This window comes from Brassica napus, chromosome A10, assembly GCF_020379485.1.
Source record: "Brassica napus cultivar Da-Ae chromosome A10, Da-Ae, whole genome shotgun sequence".
NCBI classification, from domain to species: domain Eukaryota; kingdom Viridiplantae; phylum Streptophyta; class Magnoliopsida; order Brassicales; family Brassicaceae; genus Brassica; species Brassica napus.
Genome location: NC_063443.1, coordinates 6,820,871 through 6,847,372, shown reverse-complemented (window position 1 = coordinate 6,847,372; position 26,502 = coordinate 6,820,871). Strand labels below are relative to the sequence as shown.

Sequence of the window (26,502 nt, the reverse complement as noted above, 5' to 3'; positions counted from 1 at the left end):
ACCTTTCTTGCAAATCATAACATATAACATAAAACATATGTAATAAAAATACACAATAATATAGTTATATATATATCACACGACCATCAAATCCCGCGCGTAGCATAGACCTACCCTTAGTAATAGATATATGAGTTTTCAGGAGCTTTTGTAGAGAATAACTTTGATAATGAATAAACATTGAGTTTTATAGTTAAACGAGCTCTTATAGTACGAGGAAGAATATTCCTAATCTTTAACGAGCTTTCTAAGCACGAAAACTCGGGGAAGAGTATTCCCAACTTCTATCCTTTTATTTAGCTTCCGCTCTCTATCAAAACGTAACTGAAGTTTGTTCAGCCAGGAATTGGAATCTATAGAGAGCTTTCTACAATAAGAAAAAATGTTTAAAGAAACAACAACATTAAAGTATATTAATCTCATTACAAATGATGATTAGAAGAATCAAGCATGTTAAAAACAACCTAGTTTTAACTAGGTTCTCTTTTTTCATTATTATTTCCACTCTTTCGTCAATATCAAAATGAAGTCATTAATCAAGTTCAAGACTCTTTTTCATTGCTTCGTAGACCATATACGTAATGCTTGCAGCAGGAACAACCTTTAGAAGATTCGGTAGAAGCCCTTTGTAGAGTGCTTTGTACCCTTCTTCACTTACTGTCCTCCTGAATACTCCAGACATTGACGTCCTTGTTCGCTCCGCTTGCATTCTGCTAGACAGAAACATATATAAAATATATGAATAAAACACTTCAAAACGCACGCGAGAACTGATCTATGTTTCTCTATGCAGGAAAAGCAAAGAGGCATTGGAATCGATTTACCTTGTTCTAACAACCTGTAAAGGATAAACACAGGTTGCTCCAAGAGCTCCTGAGATGGTTCCACATCCTAGTTGAATGAGCGGACCTGGTTCTGAAGTCCAAACCCGAGCCAAGATTAATGAGTCTACGCTCAAGCCTGAATGTGAAAAAAAATATAGCATATTTCACATGGCAATAAGGAGATTTACCGGCGTCCTCTTGAAGAATATATGTCCTGGACAAATCCTTTAATTTCTCATATGCAGCAAGATCGATACCGGCATAAGGAATAATCCCGAGAAGTGAAGGGAAAAGACCTTTGTAGAAGGCACGTGGACCCTCATGAACCAATATGTCTTTAGTGAGCGTTCCAATCCGGGGACAAGCAGCACCTGCTTGGCTAGTGCATGTCTGCAACCGCGTTTTGACAAGATCCAGAGGGTATATAGAGGCTTGAGCCACTGCACCAGCCATACCTCCAGCGAAAAGTCTAGCGGTAGTGCCGATATCCGCTTTGTCTTCACCCATGTTTTCACCAATAGCGTTCTTGAAAAGCTCATAGGCATAGAACTTGATGGCACTCTCTGGTGCAACCTTCACAATATTCAACCCGTTACCTCTAAAGAAACCCCGAACCCCACCCTGATTCCATATCGCCTTTACGGCATCTCGGATTTTAGCATCGGTTTTCTGAATTTGCAAAAGGACTTTTAAGCGATCGAGAGGTGCAGTCGCAGTCCTAGAAGCAGCACCGGCTATGCCACCTGCAATGAAGTAGTTGCTTCTCTTAACATGTTTGCTCATTCCTTCCGGGATAACGGCTTGTTCTCCAATGTCTACAAGACACACTCTTTCCCAGTGATGGTAAATGTTTTCGATGGTGGCTTCGTGAGGATACAACAAAAGAAAATCTCTCCATTCTTCAAACAGTATGATTCCATCATTGTCCTTGTCAACGTGCTCCACAAAGCGAGCCAGCTCCTCATCATTTATCTCAATTCCTGCAATATACAAGCTGTTGTGGCTTATAGGACGAAAAGGTTTGCACTTTACACTCCAAAATCAAGAAGAGAAGACTATACCGGCCTTAACGAGAGAATCCCAGAGTCCCTCGGGAGAAATGCAACCATTGTGCTCAACATCAATAGCTTGAAAAATTCGATAGAGCTCGAGTTCCTTATCATCCATGTAGCGACGAAACTCGTGATAATCCACACGCCCATCTCGATTCGCATCGCAAACCCTAAACAGCTCCTTGGCGTACTTGTACCCGCTTGGGATTTGAAGCGCGACCAGCCCTTTCTCGATCTGCGCGCAATCCAAGTACCCAGCATTCTCAGAGTCGAAGAAGTTGAATAGGCTCCGGATTCGCACGTCCCGTTCCTCCCTCGTCTCGCGGAGAGCCAGAAGAACGTGATCCATCGAAACGGGTCCGGGTTTCTTGAACGGGTTGCACGAGCCCTGTTTGGATTTCATTTGCGTCGGTAATCCAACGTGCTCCACGCCATGGTGACTCGACATGATCGATCAGATTGAAATCGAATTGGAGGGAAGATTGATCATATATACCCAGATCTACTACGAATGTAATCTACGATCTCCAAAACGCTTACCATTTAAAACCCGTAACGCAGAGGGATGATTGATTATTCGATTCACTCCAATAACAAGATGACTTCAGTGAGATCAGGCAGATAGATGTAAATCCAATGAAGAACTATAAGAGATATTGACTCAAAAGCACAATGGTGGATTTGTGCTGATGCTTACAGGTGACGCTGAGGGAAAGAGAGGTGGAAATGGGAAAAGGCCAATCTCTCTAACGGTGTGGAGTCGAGATTCGCATTGGATATTCGATTTTATGTGATCATTGTCACTTTTTTTTTGGTTTATTCATTTCTCCATTTTAAAAATGAATCTTTTTTTGGGAAACCAAAAGTTTAATTTCCCTTTTATATTCCATTCATCATATACTTTCTCGTATTACTATAGATGATATAATATCTTTTAGTGATGGTTGACGGGTCCAAAGATACTAGATTTATCTTGACACACCTCCCGGAGCTTTTGCATTTAAATCGGTTCAAATTGTTGAAAAATCCCACGTTTCACACAATGGTTGACATTGGTATGAATGTATCTTCTTCTCCTCAATTAAAACAAAAGTATATTATAAATTTAACTTTATATTTATTTAATATAGATAAATTTTTCCATAAAAAATACTATTAGGAGGAGGTATTCTTTTCTATTGAATTTGAAGAGACAAATCATTTTTTCTAATAATCCAAATATTTCTGATATAAATTATTGATGAAAATCCACTTTTTCCAGTAAGAAGAGTTTTAATAGGATTTATACAAATGTTAGATCCAATAACCTAGGATTTATTAGAACTTTTACAAACACCATATCCAATAAGTTAGGATTTGACAAAAAATGAAATTTTATAAAATCTTTAATTCAATAATCTCCTCTAACTAAATTTCATTAACCTTTTTAGTACCCAAAGTTTTTTTAAACCCAGTTAAATATTTTGCGCATTTAATATACAAAAATTAAAAACTATGCACATTTTAATATCTAAACTTTGTTTACTTTAACTAAAAATATTAATAAATTTCAAAAAAAACTTTAAAAATCTCTAAAAATTACATAAAATATCAGAAAATTGTTATTTTATTTTCTATCTGAGAAATAAAATTAACTAAACTGTGTATAATCTTAAATTTTGTAATAAAAATTTTAAATATTGAATTCAGTTTTTTCTGAAATAGAAAATGAATTTATTTATTTTTTCTTCAAAATTAAATTTTAAAAAAATTTATCTCTAATTTATTTGCCTTCTTTCTTAAATCTTAAAATAAAATTACAAAAAAAAATTTGGATTATTTTTCCTAGATTTTTTAAATTTTGTTTGAAACTTATTAGTATTTTTAATTAAAATAAATAAAATTTGGGTATTAAAGGCGATAAATTTTTAAAATTTGTTTATTAAAATGAACAAAATAATTAGTTGAGGTATTAAATTGGATAGCGAAAAAGTTTGGATATGAAAAAGCTTAATGGAATTTAATTGGCATATATTAATGAAATTTTTCCTTTAATATATTATTGAGATTACCACTCCAATTTTAATTAACTCAAATATTTTTATTAATGGTAATTTGGTCTTTTTAACTCTAATAAATATTGTATTCTCTTATCTTTTAGATTCAAAAATTATCTTTTTGCGATAAATGAGAGATGGTAAGTGATGATCGATTTTATATCCCTCCCCATTTCCGAATACCAATCACGACCAGTAAGTTGTTGATTTCTCTTGGTTCTTATGTCTTTAGCTTTATGCAATATCTCGTTAAGACTGTTTTTTCTTGAGAGATGATCCATAGTTCTGTTTTTTTAATAATATTTGGAATCGTTGCTGAGATGACTGCCTCCATTTAGTAACTAATTTCCATATCAACGTCTCTGTGATGATAAGAGCTCGATTCACTTCAATGTTTCTTCTCTTCTCCTTCTCTAATCAAACTCGTATACAAGAAAGTAAACGACACGGTGGTTGTTGACCCAATGTTCACCGAACTCTTCCATTAACTAGGAGAAGCCGCTATAGCTCACTGGAGCTGTAATCAAACCACCAACACACTATAACGCTCATAAGCGAGCTCCGGTACAAGCGTTCTTGGTGCCTCTCTCTCGCTCTTGGCTATCACAACAATAACGACTTAGCTCACAACTATAACGCTCACAAGCGAGCATGCGTTCCGTTCGGTCGCTACGTAGCGACCGAACTCTGCCAAAACGTCAATACGATACGAATCCATGCATTCTCGTCTACCCTTTGATGCTATCTCCCGAAGACCGTAGCGAACCCATTTCATGTTTTCCGTCATTTGAAGTCATCAATCAAACTTTACGATAAAAACCGTGGAAAGTTCGTTTTTATCGAAAGAACTCGTAATAAACGCTTCAAGTCAAAAGACGGCCCAAAGAGACCTAAGACATGACTCGAAGGCCACTTTACAATTTCTTAACCAGCATCCCGTAAACCGTAGGACGGTTTATGCTTGGTTTGCAAGGAAAGATAAATGTCAAGTTTCCACGGATAAATACGAAATTTTGAAGATAATTACGAAGATCGGAAAAAAAAGGAATATCTCCATTTTTAGGCTATGACAGCTTAAGGGCAGAAGGGGAAAAGCGTAAGCCGACCCAGGAGCGAGTATATAAGGAGTCCTAGGCGAGATGCATGGAGAGAAAAAATTTTCACAGCAAACTTAGCACTTAGAGCAATTAGAAAACTTTCCGTTTTTATTATTTCAAGCTGCGACTCAATTAGGTTTAGTCGTCTTAGGGTTGCTAGAACTAGGAATCTTGCCGACAGCTCTTGAGCCCAGGCTTATACCTTGTTGTTAACGCTCATACGCAAATTCGGAATAAGACTTCTCTTTGCTCTCCATTTACGATTTTTATACTTTATCGTTGTTATCTCGTGTTCTGATTGCCTAACGTGTGGTATTAGCAGATATCCGGGACCTCTGGGAAACTAGGGTTCTCTGACTTTCCTTGTTTAAACGGAAATCGACAGTGCGATTTTCGGTTCCCACAAGTACCTTGGTTAAAAATGTCTGCAGGGTTGCAAGCCGTAGAAATCTTCAATACTCGAATCACTCCCTTCTTGATCTGATCTCTTCCAAAGTGATATCTTACAGCAACATGCTTCAACCTCTCATGGAAAACCACATTTTTTGACAACGCTATTGCACTCTGCGAGTCGTAATGTATTTCCACAGAGTCTTTTCCAAAACCCAACTCTTCAGATAATCCCTTTAACCAGAGACCCTCTCTTATAGCTTCTGAAAGTGAGATGTACTCAGCTTCAGTAGTTGAAAGTGCCACCACTTGTTATAGCTGAGACCTCCAACTAATTGTGTTGCCTCCATCTGTGAACACAATGCCGTTTGTCTATGATCAAGATCTGCTGCATAATCAGAATCACAATATCCCTTGACCACAAACTCCCCTTGTCTTCTGAAACATAATCTGGTATCAATGGTTCCTTGTATGTATCTGAGGATCAATTTAACTGCACTGCAATGCTCTTGAGTTGGTTTGCTCATAAAGCGACTCACCAACCCAAATGGATATACCAAATATGGTATTGTACCTATCGTGGTGTACATGATGCAACCAACAGCACTCTGATAAGGTACATCTTTCATAAGCTCCACCTCCTCCTCGTATTCCTTATATGTTGGCATCTTCAACTTAAAATGAGCTCCCATAGGTGTAGACACTGCTTTACATTGATCCATCTTGAAGTTTTCCAGAGCTCTTCTTAAGTAACTCTCTTGAGATACCCATAGGCAACCCGCTGCTCTATCTCTCTATATCTCCATGCCAAAAATCTTCTTTGCATCTCCCAAGTCTTTCATTTAAAATTCACTGTTGAGAAGTGCCTTCAATCTATGAACTTCCACTTTATCCTTTGATGCGATTAGTATATCATCCAAGTAAAGTAGCAAATACACATACACCTCATTTTCTATCTCCTTATAGTACACACAACTATCATAATCACTTCTACAGTACTCATTTTTAACCATGAAATCATCAAAGCGCTTGTTCCACTGTCTCGTGATTGCTTGAGACCATACAACGATCGCTTCAGTAGGCACACTTTGTCTGGGTTCTTCTTGTCAACGAATCCCTCTGTTGTTCCATCACAATGTACTCTTCAATCTCACCGTGAAGAAATGCCGTTTTGACATCCATTTGCTTTAACTCCATATCATGATGAACGACTGCAGTTGGCATAAACCTTATAGATACATGCTTTACTACAGGCGCGAAGATCTCTTGATAATTTATTCCTTCCTTTTGGGAGTAATCCTTAGCAACCAACCTTGCTTTATGTTTCGGGTCTTCAACTCCTAGAATTCATGGCTTTCTTTTAAAGAGCCATCTACAGCAATAGCCTTTTGGTTCTTTGGTATGTCTACAAGAACCCAAGTGTTGTTCTTCTTGAGTGAAATCAACTCTTCATGTGCTGCTTCATCCCACTTCTAACTATCAGGATCTTCCATGGCTTCGTGATAGCTTCATGGTTTTATTCCTCCATCTTTTGCTAAAACACAAATAAGAGCAGCGTATTCTTCTTCGTATGTTACATACTCACACTCATAATCACTGAACCTCACAGGAGGAAAAACTTGTCTTATGGATCGATCTCTTGCTAACTTATAATCAGTCACAACCTCTGTCTGATCTTATGGACACTGGCTGAAGCTTGCGTAATCCTCTGTTGTAGATGATCCACCTTGAGAAGCACTCTGGAGTTTCTCTTGTGAATTTTCTACGATATCATAACTGATAGTTCTTGTTATGTCATCTGATTAGTCTTCATCTTTTCTCTCCTCATTAGACAACTCCTTGAACACTTTGTCCTCCCTGAAGATGATGTTCGTACTGATGATGCATTTCTGTTCTTCTAAGACCCATACCCTGAATCCTTTGACCCCATCTGGATAACCGGTGAAGACCCCCTTCTTCGCACGAGGCTTCAACTTCCCATCATCTGTGTGAACATACACTATACAACCAAATCTTCTCAATCCTGAAAGATTTGGCATAGAGGAGGTCCAAACCTCTTCAGGAATCTTTAATTCTAACACTGATGAAGGAGATATGTTGATCAAATACACCACTGTTGAAGTCGCTCTGTCCAAAACTTCGGTCCTAGACCACTCTCATTCAACATACACCTTACTTTGTTCATGATGGTCTTGTACATAACCTCTCAGCAACTCCATTTTGCTGTGGAGTGTAAGTGCAAGTGTGATGCCTTACAATCCCTGCTTGTTTGCATTAGTCATCAAACAGGTGGTTACAGAACTCGAGACCATTGTCGGTCCTTAACTTCTTTAGCTTCCTTTCAGACTGCGTTTCAACCATCTGCTTCCAATTTACAAAATTTCTGAAAGCTTCGTCTTTGTACTTCAGGAAGTATATCCATACTTTACGTGAAAAGTCATCTGTAAACGAGATGTGTATTGGCTTTTGCTGAGGCTGTGGGGCACATTTGGAGAGCCCCAAAGGTCGGAGTGAACGTAATCTAACTTGTTCTTCGTTACTTGATGAGCTGAGCCAAAACTCACTCTTTGTGTATTTCCCATGACACAGTCTTCACATAATTTGAAGTATGTGATCTGCAATATAATAGTGGTGATTAGTTCGATTGTGGCTGTAAAATTTTAGTTGTGGGTAAGTTAGTTGTAAAGGTAAAGTTTTTACTGTATACTGTATTTTTTTGCAGAGACTTTTGTTATACTTAAATTTGTTGCAGCTGTAAGGTATAGGTTGTAGATATTTGCAAATATAATATGAGAACTATGTAATGTATATATGAAATAATTATTTTTATCAATTAAATAATTTATATTAATATTTTTTTATAAAATATCAAAATTTACTATTATTTAAAATGTGATATGTAATAAAAAATATTTCAACAATTTGAAAAACACCCAAAGAAATTAAAATAGTTATAAATGTTTATTATTATTATTATCTAATTTATTTGATATTATAGATAGTTATTTTCATTTTGCAGCTTCTACGGCTTATAAAAAGAAGATGTAGGTTTTTGGCTAAAATATATAAGAAACAAAATTTTCTTTAATTTTTTTGATGTAGCTTCAAAAATAAAGCTAAAGCATGATTGGTAAAAATTAATAGAAACTTGATGTATGCTTTAAAAATAAAGGTACAACATAATTGTTAAATGTAGTGATTTAAAAATAAGTAAAGCGAAAGTATGAAGATAAAGCTCAATCAATACCCCCAAAATACTCAAATGATAACCAAACCAACTAAATATTCTGCACAAGATCACATGTAGAACTAACATAATGAAATTTGAAATAAAAATTTATACATATAAATTATAAAGTAGTTCTTATGTAAATAGGATAATGATCAATTATTGTAACTTATTTAACTCGTAAATATTTACACACTAGATTAAGATCCACGTCTTCTGTCGAATGAACATTCGGCATACATATCTTTTTACTTACACTATTATTTATTTTGAATTATTACATTTTATAAAATAATAAATAATAATAATAATAATATTGAATAAATGTTTTTTTTTACAACAAAAGGCTAGAACAAAAATAATGTGATTTCTGATCCAAGAGTCACCTTGGGGGAATTGAGTTAACATAAACCATAGCAGAAGGCTGATTCCTAGCACCTCGTGCCAGCTTATCCGCCATTATGTTTTGTGCCCACAGAATATGTTGAATAGTAAAGGATGAAAAATTCCTTACATCGCAGAAACTCCTCCATGTGTGTAGTGAACGCCGTCCATCCTGTTGGCGTAGACACCATCTTCACCAGTTGAGAGTAGTCAGTTGCAAATACCACTTGTGAGATTTGTATGGTTTTCATGCATCCCATCGCCCATATCAAAGCTTCACATTCAGCATGTAAAGGTGATAGATTCTTACGAATAGCCATTGCACCCATCATGGTATCAGTTGATCCACCTTTTTGTAAATCCATCTTGTTCCTTCCATGCCCCATCAATGTAACACTTATCTATGTCAAAAGCATCATGGTTCTCCACAATATTTGGGGAAGCCCGGTTTGTAGAATTTTTGGTCTGAAATTCAGCCCACAAAACACCTTCAATTTCCACAGTCAGGAGAAGATCTAAAGGATCTCTTATCTGATTTTTAAAAATCTTAGCATTCCGATTCTTCCAAATATACCAGAGAATCCATGAAAAATTGCTCAAATCTAATTCTTTTGGTGTCCGCCAAAAGAGATAGTCCATATTTGTAAAATGAGATGGGGTCGGAATAATGCCCAAATTTGAAGTGCTAATGGACATTCAAAAAACACATGATTAATAGATTCTTCCTCAGCCCCACACATTTGACATTGTATACCACATTTAATTCCTCGTGAGTGAAGATTTACGTACACCGGTAAACAACCATTAATTATTTGCCAAACAAAATGTTTCAGTTTTGGTGAGCATTGTAACTTCCAAGAATACGCCAATAATGGTTTAGTGTCCAGTCCCATATCCCTATACTAATATATTGAATAATTGAGAGGCAAGTAACTATTATATATATATAATTAAATTGGCATGAACAGATACATCAAAATAATCATTTTTATATACAATCTTTTTATGATATATAAATCAAAACAATCATATTTATCTAGTTTTTATGGTATGCAGTTAAATTTAAATGATATTAATATACATGTATATTACATATTTTAATATGGTTATCTATTAAATAAGATTTCATACTTATATGATTTTATGATCATTTATATTAATAACAAAAATTTTAAACTGCTGAAAACAAAAAAAATCAATATGGACATTTAATAATTTTAGTAATTTATAATTGTATATAAAAATCCAATGCAAATGAAAAATTAAATTATTAAGTTCTCAATACTTATTCAATGAAAATTTAAGAGCTAAAATATTTATTTTATATTGTACATAATTTTAATATGAATTTATATTAAATGAGATTTTTGTTCATATAATTTTATAATCATTTGTATTTTGTTATAATAAAAATTCAAACCGTTGATCACAAAATTTTAAATGTGAGATTATTACCAAAAAAAATATGTTATTTTACTAAAGAAGAATTGAACGTATTCCTTATAATGAGATCTTGTAATGAGATGTATGATGTGGTATATAGTTTATAATGGGAAGATAATCTATACTATAATAGTTGAGTTTTTGCTCACTCCTCAGCGCGCCACATCAGTGTTTTGTGGACCCCACTTTTAAAAAGTGTGAAAAAGTGTCAAGTTCATGATTCGAACCCGGGATATTGAGTTATAAACACCAACGTTTATACCACTAAGCTATTATAATAGTTGAGTTTTTGCTCACTCCTCAGCGCGCCACATCAGCGTTTTGTGGATCCTACTTTAAAAAGTGTGAAAAAGTGTCAAGTCCATGATTCGAACCCGGGATATTGAGCTATAAACGCCAACATTTATACCACTAAGCTACATGATACTTTGTACATTGATGGCTGAACCTAATATATTGAGCTATAAACACCAACATTTATACCACTAAGCTAAATGATATTTTGTACATTGATGGCCGAACCTAATATATATTTATGAAGGTCGGAAGCCCTTGCTTCTTCGGCTTCCTCTGAGGGTTGGGCCTACAAGTGTGTTATGGGTTTCATTTTTAAATGAGATTCATCACGTTATATGAAAAAAAACTCAAGTTTGCAACAATTATAGTTTTCCCATATTGTAAACTGCTGTCGTTTAACATGAGTTTGAGTTCTTTTCATCATTGTCTCAAACAAGTCTGAGTTACAGAGTTGTGCCATATGTCAGTTCGTAATCTATTTTTTCACCGGTGAACTCTTCATGTCCACATCTTAAATCGCTTGATGATAAATGTTCCTGATTTGTAGCCACTCTGTAAACCCTATATATATGATTTTCATCTTTGATGAACCCAATCTGCATCTCCACAAAACTCATTGATTCCTCTTAGATTTAACCATCTTCTAGAAAATGTTTCTCTCTACCTCTCCAGTTCGTCAAACCGGCGTCCCGGTGTCCGTCACTCAACCTTTGAGTCTCTCCGTCTTGGTCGTAGTAGTCAGAGCATAGCCTCTGGCTTCCTCGCTTCTGGGATTCCCTGAACTTCAAGAAAGACATGGAGTTTGTGGGAATCACAGTTCTCTTCCTTGATGAAAAAGTAAGTTAATCTTCGATCTATCACACTTATTTAACATAATTGTTTTAATTGATTTCCTGAATCTTTGTTGAATAATATTATTTATAAATTATGTGATTCATGGGTTTACTCCCGTCGGATGTGCTAATCATTACATGCCATCTTTGAAAGCAGGTTCCATTGTGAAAGTCGATCGTTTTAAGGTTGCTAGGTGCTCAAGCATGTACAAGATAACTGATCATCTATTCCTCATTCGTTTCATCTCACTAACCATTATTGATGAAGTCACCACGGATGCTCCTGAGATCAATCTCCAGTCAAGATTAGATTGTTCGACAATCTCCAAGTGATTGCGAACACAAACCTAGAACTCCCATGTATATTATCATATTGCATATGAGTTTGTATTATGTTTTGATATCATAATTGATATTTAAACTCACTGATGTGGTTGGGCTTATGTCCACGGCTCTGATCTCACCAAAGAAACAACTCGAGTCGTTATCCGTCTCCTCATTGATCCGTAAGAAACAATCAGCACATAATCTTTTTATATTACTGTCTATATTGTGCTAACATCAATAATCAAAAATATTTCCTACCTAAGATTTGTGGTCGTCTATTTATCTCCCTTACTTATCATTCTTACACAAAACATCTTAAAAGAAACCACGATAACCCAAACAATCAAAACACCAAAAAAACTATAATCCCAAAAAAGACGAATCATTAATGATCACCTCTCTTTTTGTCTAATTTTACAAATAAACTTCAAAACAAATATATCAAACCAATCAACTCAACTAAACTCAATGACACATACATTGAGCCAACTAAACAAATACAAACTACACGGCCAGCTATTTAACAATTTACATACTTACTTTCGCAGATGCTTACGAAGAAGACGAAGACGATAACTAAGATCAGTGAAATTACCTAAAAAAAAAGAGTAAGTTACACTATGATATATACAAATAACAATGATTTTTGTTTACATATTACCCATCAAATAAAAGAGAAACAAACACAGCCACACCAGGAGATACAAGAGATAATCCCAACAGACACAAATGCGGCAACAACATCTCCACTTGTTCACTCGTCTTGTCTTCTGAATATAGCTTACATGCTCAATGTCAACGGGTCAATGCTATTGTCTTCTTATGAGAAATTCATATATTCGTTTAAAACTCATTAAGGCCCAAATACTAATTGTAATTCATTTTATAGTTATTTTTACCAGTCTTCATGTATTTGTTTTAAGAGACCATTAGTGTAATATACCCAATAAAGATCCATATTAGCTAAATACCCATGATGTGATTAAACCGAAAAAATAGTAACTTTTTGATACTGTGCGGACGAAAATGCCCTCATGCTTTATCGAAAACATGTAACTCTAGATCTATCAGCTAAATATTTACATAGCAGGTAACAATCTACATACCAACTAACATATCAGCTAATAATTTGAGTATCATCTAACAATCTACGTATCAAACAAATGTATCGACTAACAAATCATATATCAGTTAATGAAACTATTAACAATTAATTAGTTGTCTTTTAAATAGCCCCAAATATATTTGTAACAACTAACATTTCATGTATCCACTAAAAATTCATTAAAATCTAAGTAATAGCAGGTAAGTAATAAAATATTAGTAGCGTATATATTATCTAAATAAAAGAATGTAGATTTCAAGATTAACATTGAAATTGGGGTGAGATAATAAGATTAGCATTATGGGTGTCAAAAGAATCAGAATAAAAAAATAAAGATTTGTGTTGAATTAAAAGATGATTTGAATAACCTGTACGAGAGATAAAGAGATTAGAACACATAAAAGGGAGAAGAGAGAGATGTAGAGATAATGGTATTATAGTCATAAAAAATATTAAAAAGAAACAAGGGTATATGGCAAAATAGGTGATTGTTTGGGTGCATTCTTACCAATTTCTCTTGTTTTAAAGGTCGAGTAAAAGAAACAAGTTTAAAAATAAAATAAAAACATATAACCAAGATAATAAGAATAATAAAATTACTACTTAATACACACAACTTACACAACTAAACTGGATAAAAAATATCTAGAAACAAAAGGTACTCTCAACAATCTTAATATAACTTATGAAATCTCAACAGTACAAATAACAAATTAAAAAAACAAACAAACAATAAGTCTCAGTGACACAACAAGCAACATCACGAACTATATCAGTCACATTACTAACACAGTTTAGTCCTTTATGAGTGGAGAACAATGCATACACAGTTCATAATCACAACTCTAACACAATAACAATAAAAAAAACTTGAAAAACAATGATCAATCCAAAATGCAAAAATCACAGCTACAATAACTCTAACAAATATTTAGATGAAACAAAAAATATGTCGACAACTCCGCATTTGCGCAGGAGCAATGCCCCTAGTTATTTGAAAGTAAGATCAACATATTTATAACTGACAATAATTCTGTTTTTGGCTAAAAAAAATCATTCAAATACTGATCTGAATTGTGTGGCTCACTTAAAATCAAGAAAATGTTAATTTAATAGTAGTGTATAGATGACTACTCTTAAAGCAATAAAACGATCGTGTATTGAATACTATAAAGCACGTGACTGCTTTACTACTGCTCTAAAAAATTCTAACTTGTGGAACACATATTTTGCAGTAATAGATATTTACATTACTGCTGTGCACACAAAAAAAAAAAAAAATATATCTATACTATTAAAAGGGAAGCAGTTTTTAAAAATCTACTTATAAAAAGTTGTTGGACCCTTTCATTAGAATGTTATATTTTATATCACCTTAATTAATCAATTCCACATAATATATTTAATATTTGTGCCAAACTAAAAGATTCTGCCACGGGATTTTGTGCTTATTAACAGAAAATAATTATAGTAGCATTTATTTTCAAATACAAGAAAGATAATGTTTAGATATAGTTTATATTGTCAGCTATGATGATCATTTATCCGCTCTACATAAAGGCTGATTTACAACATTTATTAACATATTATATAAACCAAATTTTTTTATATACAGAATTTAAAACTTTTATGTAAAACATAATGTATAGAAACATGACAATAGTTTAAATTTTTTTATTATATTCAAAATTTTATGCGTATACACGAAATATGTTTCTAAAAATCTAACATTTTATTTGAAATCTGAAAAATTAACCGAAAACCGAATCTAAAACACAAAAGAATAATCGTGATACCAAAGACATATTTGAAACAAAAAAATATATTTAATATACATAATACATTTTAGATACTCAGGGTACCGGTTCAGATCTCTGTAGAATCCAAACCTAAACCGTCACTGCGGGTCTGAAATATACCCAATAGATACTTTGTCGTAGACTTGGATCTGAACCGATTCGGATCGGTTTTTATTTGAACCAAACAAAATGTTTGGACCTAAGAAAGAGTTACATACAATATACATACAAAATTTTAAATAAATTAATTCATAAATCATATAATTTTATAAAATTCTATGTTTTAATATAATTTAATATTGTAACATAATAACATACAAAAATAATTAACATTATTAAACTTTTTATTGTAAGAAAACCCGCGCTTTTGAAGCACGGATCAAGATCTAGTTTACATTACAGCACCAAACCACCAAAACAATGGACATAATGAAAATACAGCTTAGGATGAAAGATTGCTCTCATCACGTGTATTAATTATTTTCTGAAATTAAGGTTCAAAGTAATTTAGAAATCCACGTAATATTTATAAACCCAAGTAAAATATGCAGATTTTTAAATCCACATAATAGTTATAAATCCAAGTAAAATATGAAGATTTTTATTTTTTCGGATTAGTATTTACAAATCTGGAGGTTTTCCCTTAAATTTGAGTCTTTGTATTTTTAACAAAAAAATCCAAACAAATTCATTCAAATCTATTATAAAATCAAATTTATTAGTAAATCCGTACGATTGAATAACATTTGATTTGATATATAATTTATAAATCACTAAACCAATAACACATAATTTTAATATATATTTGAAAATCATAGAACTAATAACACTAGATTTAGTTCGGATTTTCAAATCCATTAAAATACAACAACCAATAACTCTCACTTAATGACTCGGCTGAATCTGTAGTATTATTATGTTTTTTAAAAAAAATTTTAAAAGGCTTCTATAAATCTGTAGTATTATTGATATACTTATTAAAAAAATAGTTATGAAATTTCCGAACCAATCAAAAAAAATCTAAAAACAAACTGAACCACCATTGGTTCCTACAAAGGAACATAGTACAATTACCTGACAAATCCGAAAACGATCTCCGTATCAGGAACCAAACAATATACCCGAATATCCTAGCTTATGCTGGATCAGGTCATTTTGGCGCAAGAAAAGTCTCTACTTTACTGTCTAACACTCGCCATAAGTTGAAACTAGCTTCTGATCCGCGCGGACGCGGAAATATTTGTTCTTGATAACTATATGTTTTTCATTTATATAAACATTCATGTTAATGATTCATAGGTTATTGAATTTTAGCATTAATATATCTTGTTCAGTTTGTTTAGCATACATATATAAACTATACCGTTGTATTCTTCTTTTATTGTACTTTTTATTGATTTGACTTGATAAATTAATACTCTAGAGTGTAAAATATAAGAGTATTAAGTATAACTGTATGTGCTTTATTAAATTATACTATAAATATTGTGATTAAAATTAGTTGTAAAGTTATAATTTTATAGTTTTTTTTTTAACAAATACATTATTTAGACAGGCCCATATCCAGAAAACACAAAACGAATTCAACAAACGCAATCCCTTGATACCTGTATTTATATATCAAGAACTTCGACAAGCAAGACATCCTGTAATTCACTCTCTCAACCTTACTTCTGAGACGCATTATATGCTCTCACGCTTTATTCATACAATAGTAAAAGGTAAAGACTACTCGGTATCTATGTAAAGATACTTTTTATATAAACGTATTTTCTTTTTGGAAATTTGTTACTTTCGTAAGTAGTGTTTTTATTTTATTTTACTGGTTCCCTGATATCGGAGCATCACGGCCTCTCTTGAAATCATCCCAGCCTTTGACCCAAGGCTGTCCAGCTTCTGCACGCGTCTCTGGTGCTGCATGCTTGTTCAGATTCGTCATGACTTTCTTGTGCAACGCCAAGAATACCTTTATTCATTACAACCAAATGATTGGCTACTTATGCTTTCTAAGACATTGGAGGATATATCATGAGGGTTGAGCTTACCGGATTTGAGCTCACTATCTCCGGAGGTTGTTCCTGACCAGTTAACCATTTCCAAAGATCAGGGTTTTCCTGCACAGAGCCAAAACCACTATTATCAAAAAAAAAGTTATGTTCAAGAAAAGTATTTGAGGCCACTATGAATCACATCGTGTTTTCATCATCTGCTCTTAGCAAATCCATACTCTTGTATATGTTCTCTACAATAATATTAATACAGGGAAATTATTTAACAATTGACAACATCATTTTGAGATTATAATAAGATCACGTAAGAAGTTACAGAAACTCCTATAACATGTTTCTCAAAATAATATGCAGCTACATATATGCACAAGAGAACTAACTATATATGGAATCTGAGATGTGAAATATCCTGATGATAAAGACATACCAAATCGAGGACATGAATAAGGGATTTGACGGTGTTCTCGTCCATGGAATTGACATTCTCTTCAACCCAGTTCCCCAAAACAAGATCAAGTTCCAGAAACCCTCGTTGCTTGCTCCTATACAACAATCTATATTCACACGCATAACCAAAAGAAACTCAATCACCTATACATTCATTTATTCCAAATCTATAAAAAAATTAAGAAGACCTGTTAATCGTAATCCTCTTCTTCTCTTCGCTAGAGAGATCTATATCAAAGTTCTGTGGACTCGACGTGTTCCCGCAGAAGAATCTCGGCGCAAAATCAACTCCATTTCTATAAAAGATCAAAGAGAGATAAATATTCGGAATCCATTTTTGTTAATCGGTGCAAGAAATATTAGAATACCGGAAAATAGGATGTGAACGGGCAGCAGCGGCTGGAATCACGGATCTCCTGTTAACCACCGCGGTGGAGCGGATGATACGGTGGATGTTAATTAGAGCTTTTCGGCTGGCCATTTTGTTTCTGTTTTCTATTGTAGAGGCAAAGTTAATTTTGCAGTGAAGTACAGATGGATTCATAATGGGCCCTACACTTGCCGTGGCCCTCTCTTGACCACACTGGATGGCAACTAACTTTTTATTGTTTTGATGAAAAGTTTTTATTTACGATGAACAACTTTTTTTGTCAGCTTTTTTTTGGATCGATTAAGAATATAACTATAGTTTGGAAGTCACATGAGCGTGGTTATCAGATGCGAATGGTCAGACTTCAATGTTCAACAACCGGGAGAGAGGTGAAACAAGTCAAGAGAGTAAGCTGCAGCGGGTTGAGAAACCTTCAGTGACAGATGATACAAAACCAACTGAAGATGGCACCAAAGAAGTGGGAGGCGCGGTGGGCCCTGAACCAGTACTTTCACCATGAAGACAGCCTGCTGGAACTGTCGAGGTATAGGCAATGACTCGACAGTTCGACGCCTTAAGGAGATAAATCGAAAATATCTCCTGGACATTACATGCTTTTCCGAAACAAAGCAGCAGGACGATGTCATTAGGGACGTGGGAGCTCAGTTAGATTGCTTGAATTATGTATCTGTCCCTCCTGTAGGTCTTAGTGGTGGTTTAGTTATGTATTGGAAGTCTCATGTACAGTTGCAAATCTTGTTTCAGTCTCCTAATGTAATCGATTGTAAAGTTCAATGTAATGGAAGTTGGTTTTACTACACGTTCATCTACGGCCATCCAAACCCTTCTATGAGACACCATACATGGGAAAGACTCGAACGTTGGGCAATAAACCGAAAACATGATTCTTGGATGGTTTTAGGAGATTACAATGAGATATTGGGGAATCATGAGAAGGAAGGAGGAAGTCTGCGACCAGAGGCTTCGTTTGGTACATTCAGAACAATGGTGCGACATTGTGATCTCACTGATCTACCTTCAATTGGTGATAGGTTCTCATGGGTAGGAAGACGACAGAACGGTTTGATTAAGTGCTGCCTGGATAGAGTTATGAGCAATTCTAAGTGGTTTTCAGAATATCCAGCATCAGAAACGATTTTCCTAGAGCTAGGTGAGTCAGATCATCGACCACTAGTTACTTATATATCTTCTGAAAGAGAAAAGCCGAGAAGATTGTTTTGTTATGATAGCCGCATGGTTGACAAAGATGGTTTCAAAGACACAGTAAAACGAGGTTGGAAAGGTACTGGACAATCAAGTTTGCTAGAAATTTCATTAACCCAAAGACTTAGCAGATGTAGACAGCATATTGCAACATGGAAGCGTAACAACAGGAACATTGCTGAAGAGCAGATCAAAGTTCTACGGCATAGATTGGACTCGACATTATGCTCTCCATCTCACTCTACTGCAGACATCAATCTGATCAGAGAGGATTTAGATTAAGCCTACATGGAAGAGGAAATCTTCTGGAAACAAACAAGCAGAGTTATGTGGCTGCGAGCAGGAGACAGAAATACAAAATACTTCCATGCTGTCTCGAGAGTTAGAAGAATAAAGAATACTTTGACATCAATACAAGATGATAATGGAGTGATGCATCGAGGCCAGAGGAATATAGCAAAGGTGGCATAGAGTTATTTCAACAACCTATTCTCTTCAACTAATGATGCAAGCATGCACTTTGAACAAACTTTCCAAGGATTTGCTCAACGAGTTACTTCAGACAAGAATGATGATCTTATCAGAGATATCGCAAAAGAAGAGGTTCAGGAAGCTGTGTTTGATATTGGACCACATAAAGCCCCAGGACCAGATGGGTTTACCGGAGTTTTTTATCATCAACACTGGGAAGATGTGAAAACAGAGCTGATGGCAGAAATAAAACGCTTCTTCACATATGAGGACTTCGATGATAAGCTGAATCAGACAAACATTTGTCTTATACCCAAGGTTTATCCTCCCACGGGTATGTCAGAATTCAGACCAATAGCTTTATGTAATGTCACATACAAAGTTATTTCAAAGATCTTAATCAACCGTTTGAAGAAACATCTTGGTAGTGTTATATCTGAGAATCAAGCAGCTTTCATACCAGGCCGAATGATCTCAGACAACATAATCATGGCTCATGAAGTCTTTCACAGCCTCAAAGTAAGAAAACGACAAGCAACATCCTACATGGCGGTAAAGACAGACATTACAAAAGCTTATGATCGTTTAGAATGGTGTTTTTTGGAAGAAACGATGAAGAGAATGGGATTCCATCCTAAGTGGATCCGATCGATCATGATATGTGTCTCCTCAGTAAGCTTTTCAGTTTTAATCAATAGAGTTCCAGAAGGAAGAATAATCCCTAAACGAGGAATTCGTCAGGGGGATCCTCTATCACCATACCTGTTTATACTATGTGCTAAAGTATTATCACATTTGATGAATCAAGCAATGAGTGATAGATCCCTGTTGGGAGTGAAACTAGCCTTGCGAGCTCCTGCAGTAAATCATCTACTATTTGCGGATGATTCGTTATTCTTCTCTCTTGCTAACCCAAAGGCGGGAAGGAAACTAAAACAAATTCTCAATCTCTATGAGATGGTGTCTGGACAAGCAGTGAATCTGAACAAATCATCTATCACATTTGGAAGCAAGGTGTCACCATCAGTTAAAACAAGGATGAGGGCTCTACTGGGAATATTCAATGAAGGTGGTAACGGTAAATATCTTGGATTACCAGAACAGTTCAACAACAAGAAAGGAGAAATGTTTCAGTACATTATTGACAAAGTAAAAGAGGTAACTCAAGGATGGAATAGAAGATTTTTGTCACATAGAGGAAAGGAGATTCTTCTCAAGACAGTAGCTCTAGCTATGCCAATATATTCAATGAGTATCTTCAGATTACCTAAGACCATCTGTGAAGAAATTAATACTCTTTTAGCAAATTTTTGGTGGGGCTCGGGATCAAACAGAGGAATGCACTGGTATAGTTGGAAAAGGATATGTGTCCCAAAAAAAGAGGGAGGATTAGGCTTCAGAGATCTTGAAAGGTTTAATCAGGCACTATTAAGCAAGCAAGTATGGCGACTACTACAACAACCTGAAAGTCTAGCTGTTCGTATTTTAAAGGCTCGGTACTACCCATAGGAAAGTATTCTAACAACACAATCTAAAAGGAAAGCTTCATATGCATGGAAGTCATTATTATATGGACAAGATCTCTTGATACAAGGATTACAATTTATTACTGGTAATGATACTACAGTCAGTATGTGGAGTAATCCATGGTTGGCGGATCATCCTCCAAGGCCGCCAAGATCAAGAGATAATGTTTCACGAGTAGAGTCAGTCAACAACTACATTAAAAGAGATGGGACTGGTTGGGATATAGAAAAACTCAGAGAAGTGGTAATTGATGAAGATATTGAGAAGATCTTACTGATAAGAATAAGTCCGCATGCGGTATTGGATTTGTTAGGATGGCATTACACTGAGGAAGGTACATACACAGTGAAGTCTGGCTATTGGTTAAGCACCCACCTACCGCAACAGGAACAAGCAACTCCAACTTGGGGTGATCCAATACTAAAGAGGAAAATCTGGAAATGTAATACTCCACCAAAGATTAATCATTTTTTTGTGGAGATTACTTTCAAAATCATTAGCCACTGGGAGCAATCTCAAAAGAATACATATTACTCAAGATGATCTATGTAAGCGATGTTGTTCTGCTCCTGAGACAGAAATACATTTGTTCTTTGAATGCCCTTATGCACAACGTATTTGGCGAGCTTCTGGAATATCAAATACCATATTACATAATGTACAAGCTACATTAGAGGAGAAGATTGATGTATGTCTTATGTGCAACATATCATCAAGATGGCCACAGTTTCAAGATCTTCCTATAAGTATTCTACGGAGAATCTGGAAGAGTAGGAATACCCTAATATTCCATACACAATGGTGGAGAGCTCTGGAACAAGCAAAAACAGAGGCACAAGAATGGTCAAAGGCAAGACATACGGTTCCTCTCCAACAGAACAATAACAGAGGATTATCTGATACACTTCGAGTTAGTAGATGGCGTAAACCACGACAAGGATGGAGTAAATGCAACTTTGATGCATCATTTACCTCAACGACAAATCAATGTAAGGTGGGATGGGTAATACGTGGTGAATTTGGTGAATATAAAGGAGCAGGACATGCGAAAGGGAGTTTGGTTACATCACCGTTGGAAGCGGAATATAGTGCACTTATAGTAGCTATGCAACAATGTTGGATAAGAGGCTATACTAAAGTGATCTTTGAAGGTGATAACAAGAAAATGATTGATAACCTTTAATCAAGGAAACTACAATTTGGTTTGTATAATTGGGTTAGAGAAGCAAGATGGTGGAGCAGACAATTTCAAGAGGTCGAATTCAAATGGATCAATAGAGCTGACAATGGAGTAGCGGACAAGTTATCCAAGATGGATACATTGAAACTATTTGAATTTTACTATTACATTCCTAGATCAATTTCACCTTTGTTGCATAATGACTATGTAAACTCTTTTGAATAATTAATGCAATTGATGTTAAAAAAAAAACTATAGTTTGGGAGTCGTGTCTTTTTACCCCGTAAATAAACATTAAAGTTCTCCGTAGTACGTGAACGTTTGTATGCCACACGCAACAACATATACCATTCTATTTATATTATCTATATAGTATAAATATCTCAAACAGAAATTCAACAATATAGAAGAATTTAATTTTCTTTATATTATTTACTTGTAGTGTTTAATGGAATAAATATAATGTGTAATATAAAAGAGTATAGTTGTTCATAGTACAAATGGTTTACCATGATATAGTATATGAAAAAGCAAATTTAGTTGATATAGTACAAATTAAAACAATTTATTATTCCATATGTGATGGCCATATAGTATAGTATGTAGAAGTATATTAGAAGTAAGGAAGTGAAGGAGGGAGGAAGGGAAGGGGAATGAGGGAGGGAGAGAGAGAGAGAGAAAGGGGGAGGGAGGGAGGGAGAGAAAGAAAAAAAAAGTATAATTACAATTTTATTCCATATTTCGTAAATAAAATATAATACAATAATCTATTATTTGAACATTATATATTGGAGAAAGAAAAGATGAGAGAGAAAGAAATAAAAAAAGATACATAGAAAGAAGGAAAGATGAAAAGGAATAGAGATGGAGATTGAAAAATTAAATAGAGGGAAAAATATAGCAAATACATATTGTATAATTTTAATTCTATTCTATGTCTCGTAAATAGAATAGACAAACATTATATTATAACGTACAATTTATAAATATATGTTAGTTTTGAAAAATTCAAAACATTTCATATACAGAAAAAAAATCTATGATTCTTATAGTTATTTAAGAAATTCGAATAAGTAATTTTTAAACTTATAAAGTTAATTAAAAAAAGAGGTGAAAGTAAGAAAGGGTAATATATAAATTATTTCATAAATATCATAGCCTAGTTAATGCTGTGGTTTTGTGGGAATATCTACCAGGACCCCACGGAAATAAAAAAAAACACTCACGTCAAAAAGTTAGACAGAGAAAGTTAGAGAGAAACTTTGGGGATCCGGCGGTCGGTCGGCGCGTGAGCGTCCGTGCCGCCGCCGGAGTCCTTTCTTCCTTCAGATTAAATCACCAGGCGTTGTCTCCTCCTCTCTTTCTCCGGTTTCCGTCTGTCGGAGCTCTGGTCAGCCATCAACCGTCGTGGTTATGGTACTGGAGTCACGACGTGTTTGCGGGAAGGACGGGGCGGTTAAGTAGTGTGTTTTCGGTTTCCAGGAGACGGAGGCTCTTACAGATCCGTCGCCGCTGGTCTTTGCATCCGTGGCGGGGAAGCTTCCTTAGTTCCGCCGTCGTCGGCTCTAGTCCCCGGGGGGTGAAGGCTATCACAGCTTCGCGTCGCCGGATCTCGTCCCCTAGTCCTTTAGGGTTTGGTCTTTTTAGTTTAATTTTATCTCATCGCTTTAATTTTAGTTTGGTTGTTTGTGCTCTCGTCGGAGGAGAGTGAAGCTCTCCGGTGGAAACGGTTATGTTGCATGCGATATTTTCTTTGGGTGGTTGCGGTGAACGGTGTTGGAGAAGATCTTGACATGGCGATCGATTCTCTCCGGTTTTAGAGGCTCAAAGATGTTTGCGGTGAGGTTTGGTGGAGCTGCGGAGCTCCGTTTTGGTCGAGAGATCCGAAGGCTGGATCTCCGGCGAGGATGAGATGTGACACGTGTCCCCTCGTCGTCGAGGATGGCAACACGTGTCCTCGCATCGAAAAAGCTGGACATTCGAGGCGGCTGCTCTCTATCCGGTTATGAGATTAGGGTTTCTCAAGTTGGGCCAGACGGTTATGGGCCCAATTGGTTATCGAGTTTGGTTTTTTTTTCTGGAATTTTATTGTAATTTTTCTGGGCTTGGCCCGTATCCTTTAATATAAAAAACATATTGACAGAAAAAAAAATCTACCAAGACCCCACGATGATCTGATCTCCATAACTCATGTACTTTACAGCAGAGTGAGAAAACTTTTTATGCTAGTCCTCATTTCCAACATCTCGGTTTAGTCGGCATCTGACAATAGTTTTTCCAACTTGTTTTCCTACCCATGATAACATATTTCCAGTAGATAGAAACTCTAACATACTACAATCACTTAGCATCTATTTGAATGGTAGAAACAAGCTATTAGGTCGCCATCTGCTCCCTTCTTTTACATTATGATCAGTGATTTCATTAAAATTTTCAATCATAAACCCAAGCCGATACGTTCCCAAAAAAAAAAATTATGTTTATATGGGTGTATTATTTTCTTTTAATTAAATAAATTGAAATATATTTTAAACTCATTGATAAAGACATATTTTAAAATATCAAATAGATTTTCTTATATTAACATTTTATTAAAACATAAAAATTAAAAGATGATGGAGTTATGTTTGAACAATCATAATTTTTCGTTCACACTTTTTGGAAACGATACAAATGGAAATTAATATATAAATATATATTAATTATGAAATACTTGATACAAGAGAACTTGGAAATAAATAATTTAATATTTTTAACATCAATATTTTAAATACTTTAAAAACTCAAAATATGATTGAATATATTTTAGGACCAAAGATAGGTTGAATAATTTTTGATACATATACAAAACTTTCTATTGCAATATATGAAAATTTATCCTACTATATAAAAGGGACTATTTTGGGGGCTTCCAAGGTGAGCCACATGGGCAAAAAAATTCCTGGCCAATCAATTTGCCATGTCATCCTAGATTGGAGTTCAGCCCAAAAAATTGGAAAAAAAAACTCAGGTACTGGCCCAGCCTCTTACGTATTCATATATCCTACGTATTTATAAAAAAATTATGATTTCGTATTATCATATTGTTTGTTCTTTTTTTCTATTGCTTCAATTCACACAAGAATTTCAAATTTTGAACGTATCCCGCTAATTCACGTTAGACAGTTATAACAGAAAGACAAGAAGCACTTCTCCTGCATCATTAAGGCAATTAGCACCGGATACAATTACAGATAGTTTCCAAAATTTTGTTTTCTCTCATTAATACATATATCAACAGAATATATGAAATAAATTCATTAGATTGCATATTTGATACACACCGCTTACCAACCTCATCTCCGCTTAAGATTCATATCATCTTCCACTAAAAACATTAGAACGAGAAGAAAGGAGGAGACGAGTAATAGTCGTAACTCACTCAATCTTTGGATTTCCACATTTCAAGAACTCTCTCTTACACTGTCTCACGTTTTAAATCTTTCTTTCGTTTCAGGGCTGGCTTCCTCAACACAATGGTCAAATCAAACAACAATGATCCTCCACCTGTTGGAGGTAAATCGAACTTACCACTTTTTTAATTTTTGTAATAATCTAACTTTTTTTTATATAGAGATAGCGAGTTATTTTAAATCATTTTTTATACAGATAGCAAGTTTATTGTTACAGTTATGGTTCTTAGTAGCAAGAACATCTTAGTTTCATGGGTAGTAGAACATCAGACCTTAAAACTAAAGAGCTAAATTATAAAAGATTTTAAAAATATGATATTCATAAACCTTTGCATCTGTTTAAAAAAAAATTGATTACGTAACCAACATTGCATGATGTCACATTCAAAATTATGGTTAGTTTTTATTTTGTAGTTTTATGATGATTACAGTACTATACATAATGAGAATGAATAATGTATATATATATATATATACAAATCCTGTCGTTAGTTTTTTGTTAAAGTTATCAAATATACTAATATATATATAAATAAAATAGTCTAAGTGCAATGTTTTTTAACGGTACCAACAATTTTTAACCGCTTAAACTTTTCATGTTAGAGCTCGAATGCGAAAAATCAATTCGGAAAATAATAGTAGAGAGTTTGAAAATTTATTAATTTATAGAGATATTAATTTATAAAAATTCTTTTATATAAATTTCATATTTTAAGATATATTTATCTATACATTCAAATTATTTTTCAAATAAACCAAACACTCGAAAATATCAAAGACTTAACGAACTTGGGCTGCCCTAGGTTGGGCTTGCCCGAATTGACACACCTCAAACATACAACCTCAAGCGTCAATATAGATAATTTGGTTAAATTTGTACTGCCTAAGATAACAAATGACCTTTCTATTTTACCCAAAAAGGAGTGCAGAAAGATCTTTTGTGATGAGTTTATTCAAAAGTTGTGGTACACAATTTTTAAAAATCAACTATTATCATTGGGTCACA

General features: G+C 34.6%; 2 protein-coding genes across 2 annotated transcripts; both read right to left on the bottom strand.

Moving 5' to 3' along the window:
• Positions 1 to 375: 375 nt before the first annotated feature.
• Positions 376 to 2,707, bottom strand: LOC106406522 (calcium-dependent mitochondrial ATP-magnesium/phosphate carrier protein 2). Its single transcript, XM_048742216.1, has 4 exons — positions 1,886 to 2,707; positions 1,013 to 1,804; positions 825 to 915; positions 376 to 710 (listed from the first exon to the last, which is right to left on the bottom strand). The coding sequence occupies exons 1-4, from the start codon at positions 2,322 to 2,324 to the stop codon at positions 533 to 535; spliced, it is 1,500 nt and encodes a 499-aa protein (XP_048598173.1). The 5' UTR covers positions 2,325 to 2,707; the 3' UTR covers positions 376 to 532.
• A 13,691-nt stretch (positions 2,708 to 16,398) lies between these two features.
• On the bottom strand, positions 16,399 to 17,882 carry LOC106402770 (succinate dehydrogenase assembly factor 2, mitochondrial). The gene is made up of 5 exons (XM_013843559.3): positions 17,641 to 17,882; positions 17,461 to 17,568; positions 17,253 to 17,379; positions 16,862 to 16,930; positions 16,399 to 16,782 (listed from the first exon to the last, which is right to left on the bottom strand). Exons 1-5 carry the CDS (start codon positions 17,814 to 17,816, stop codon positions 16,636 to 16,638), a joined length of 627 nt encoding a protein of 208 aa, XP_013699013.2. The 5' UTR covers positions 17,817 to 17,882; the 3' UTR covers positions 16,399 to 16,635.
• Between the last annotated feature and the right edge of the window lie 8,620 nt (positions 17,883 to 26,502).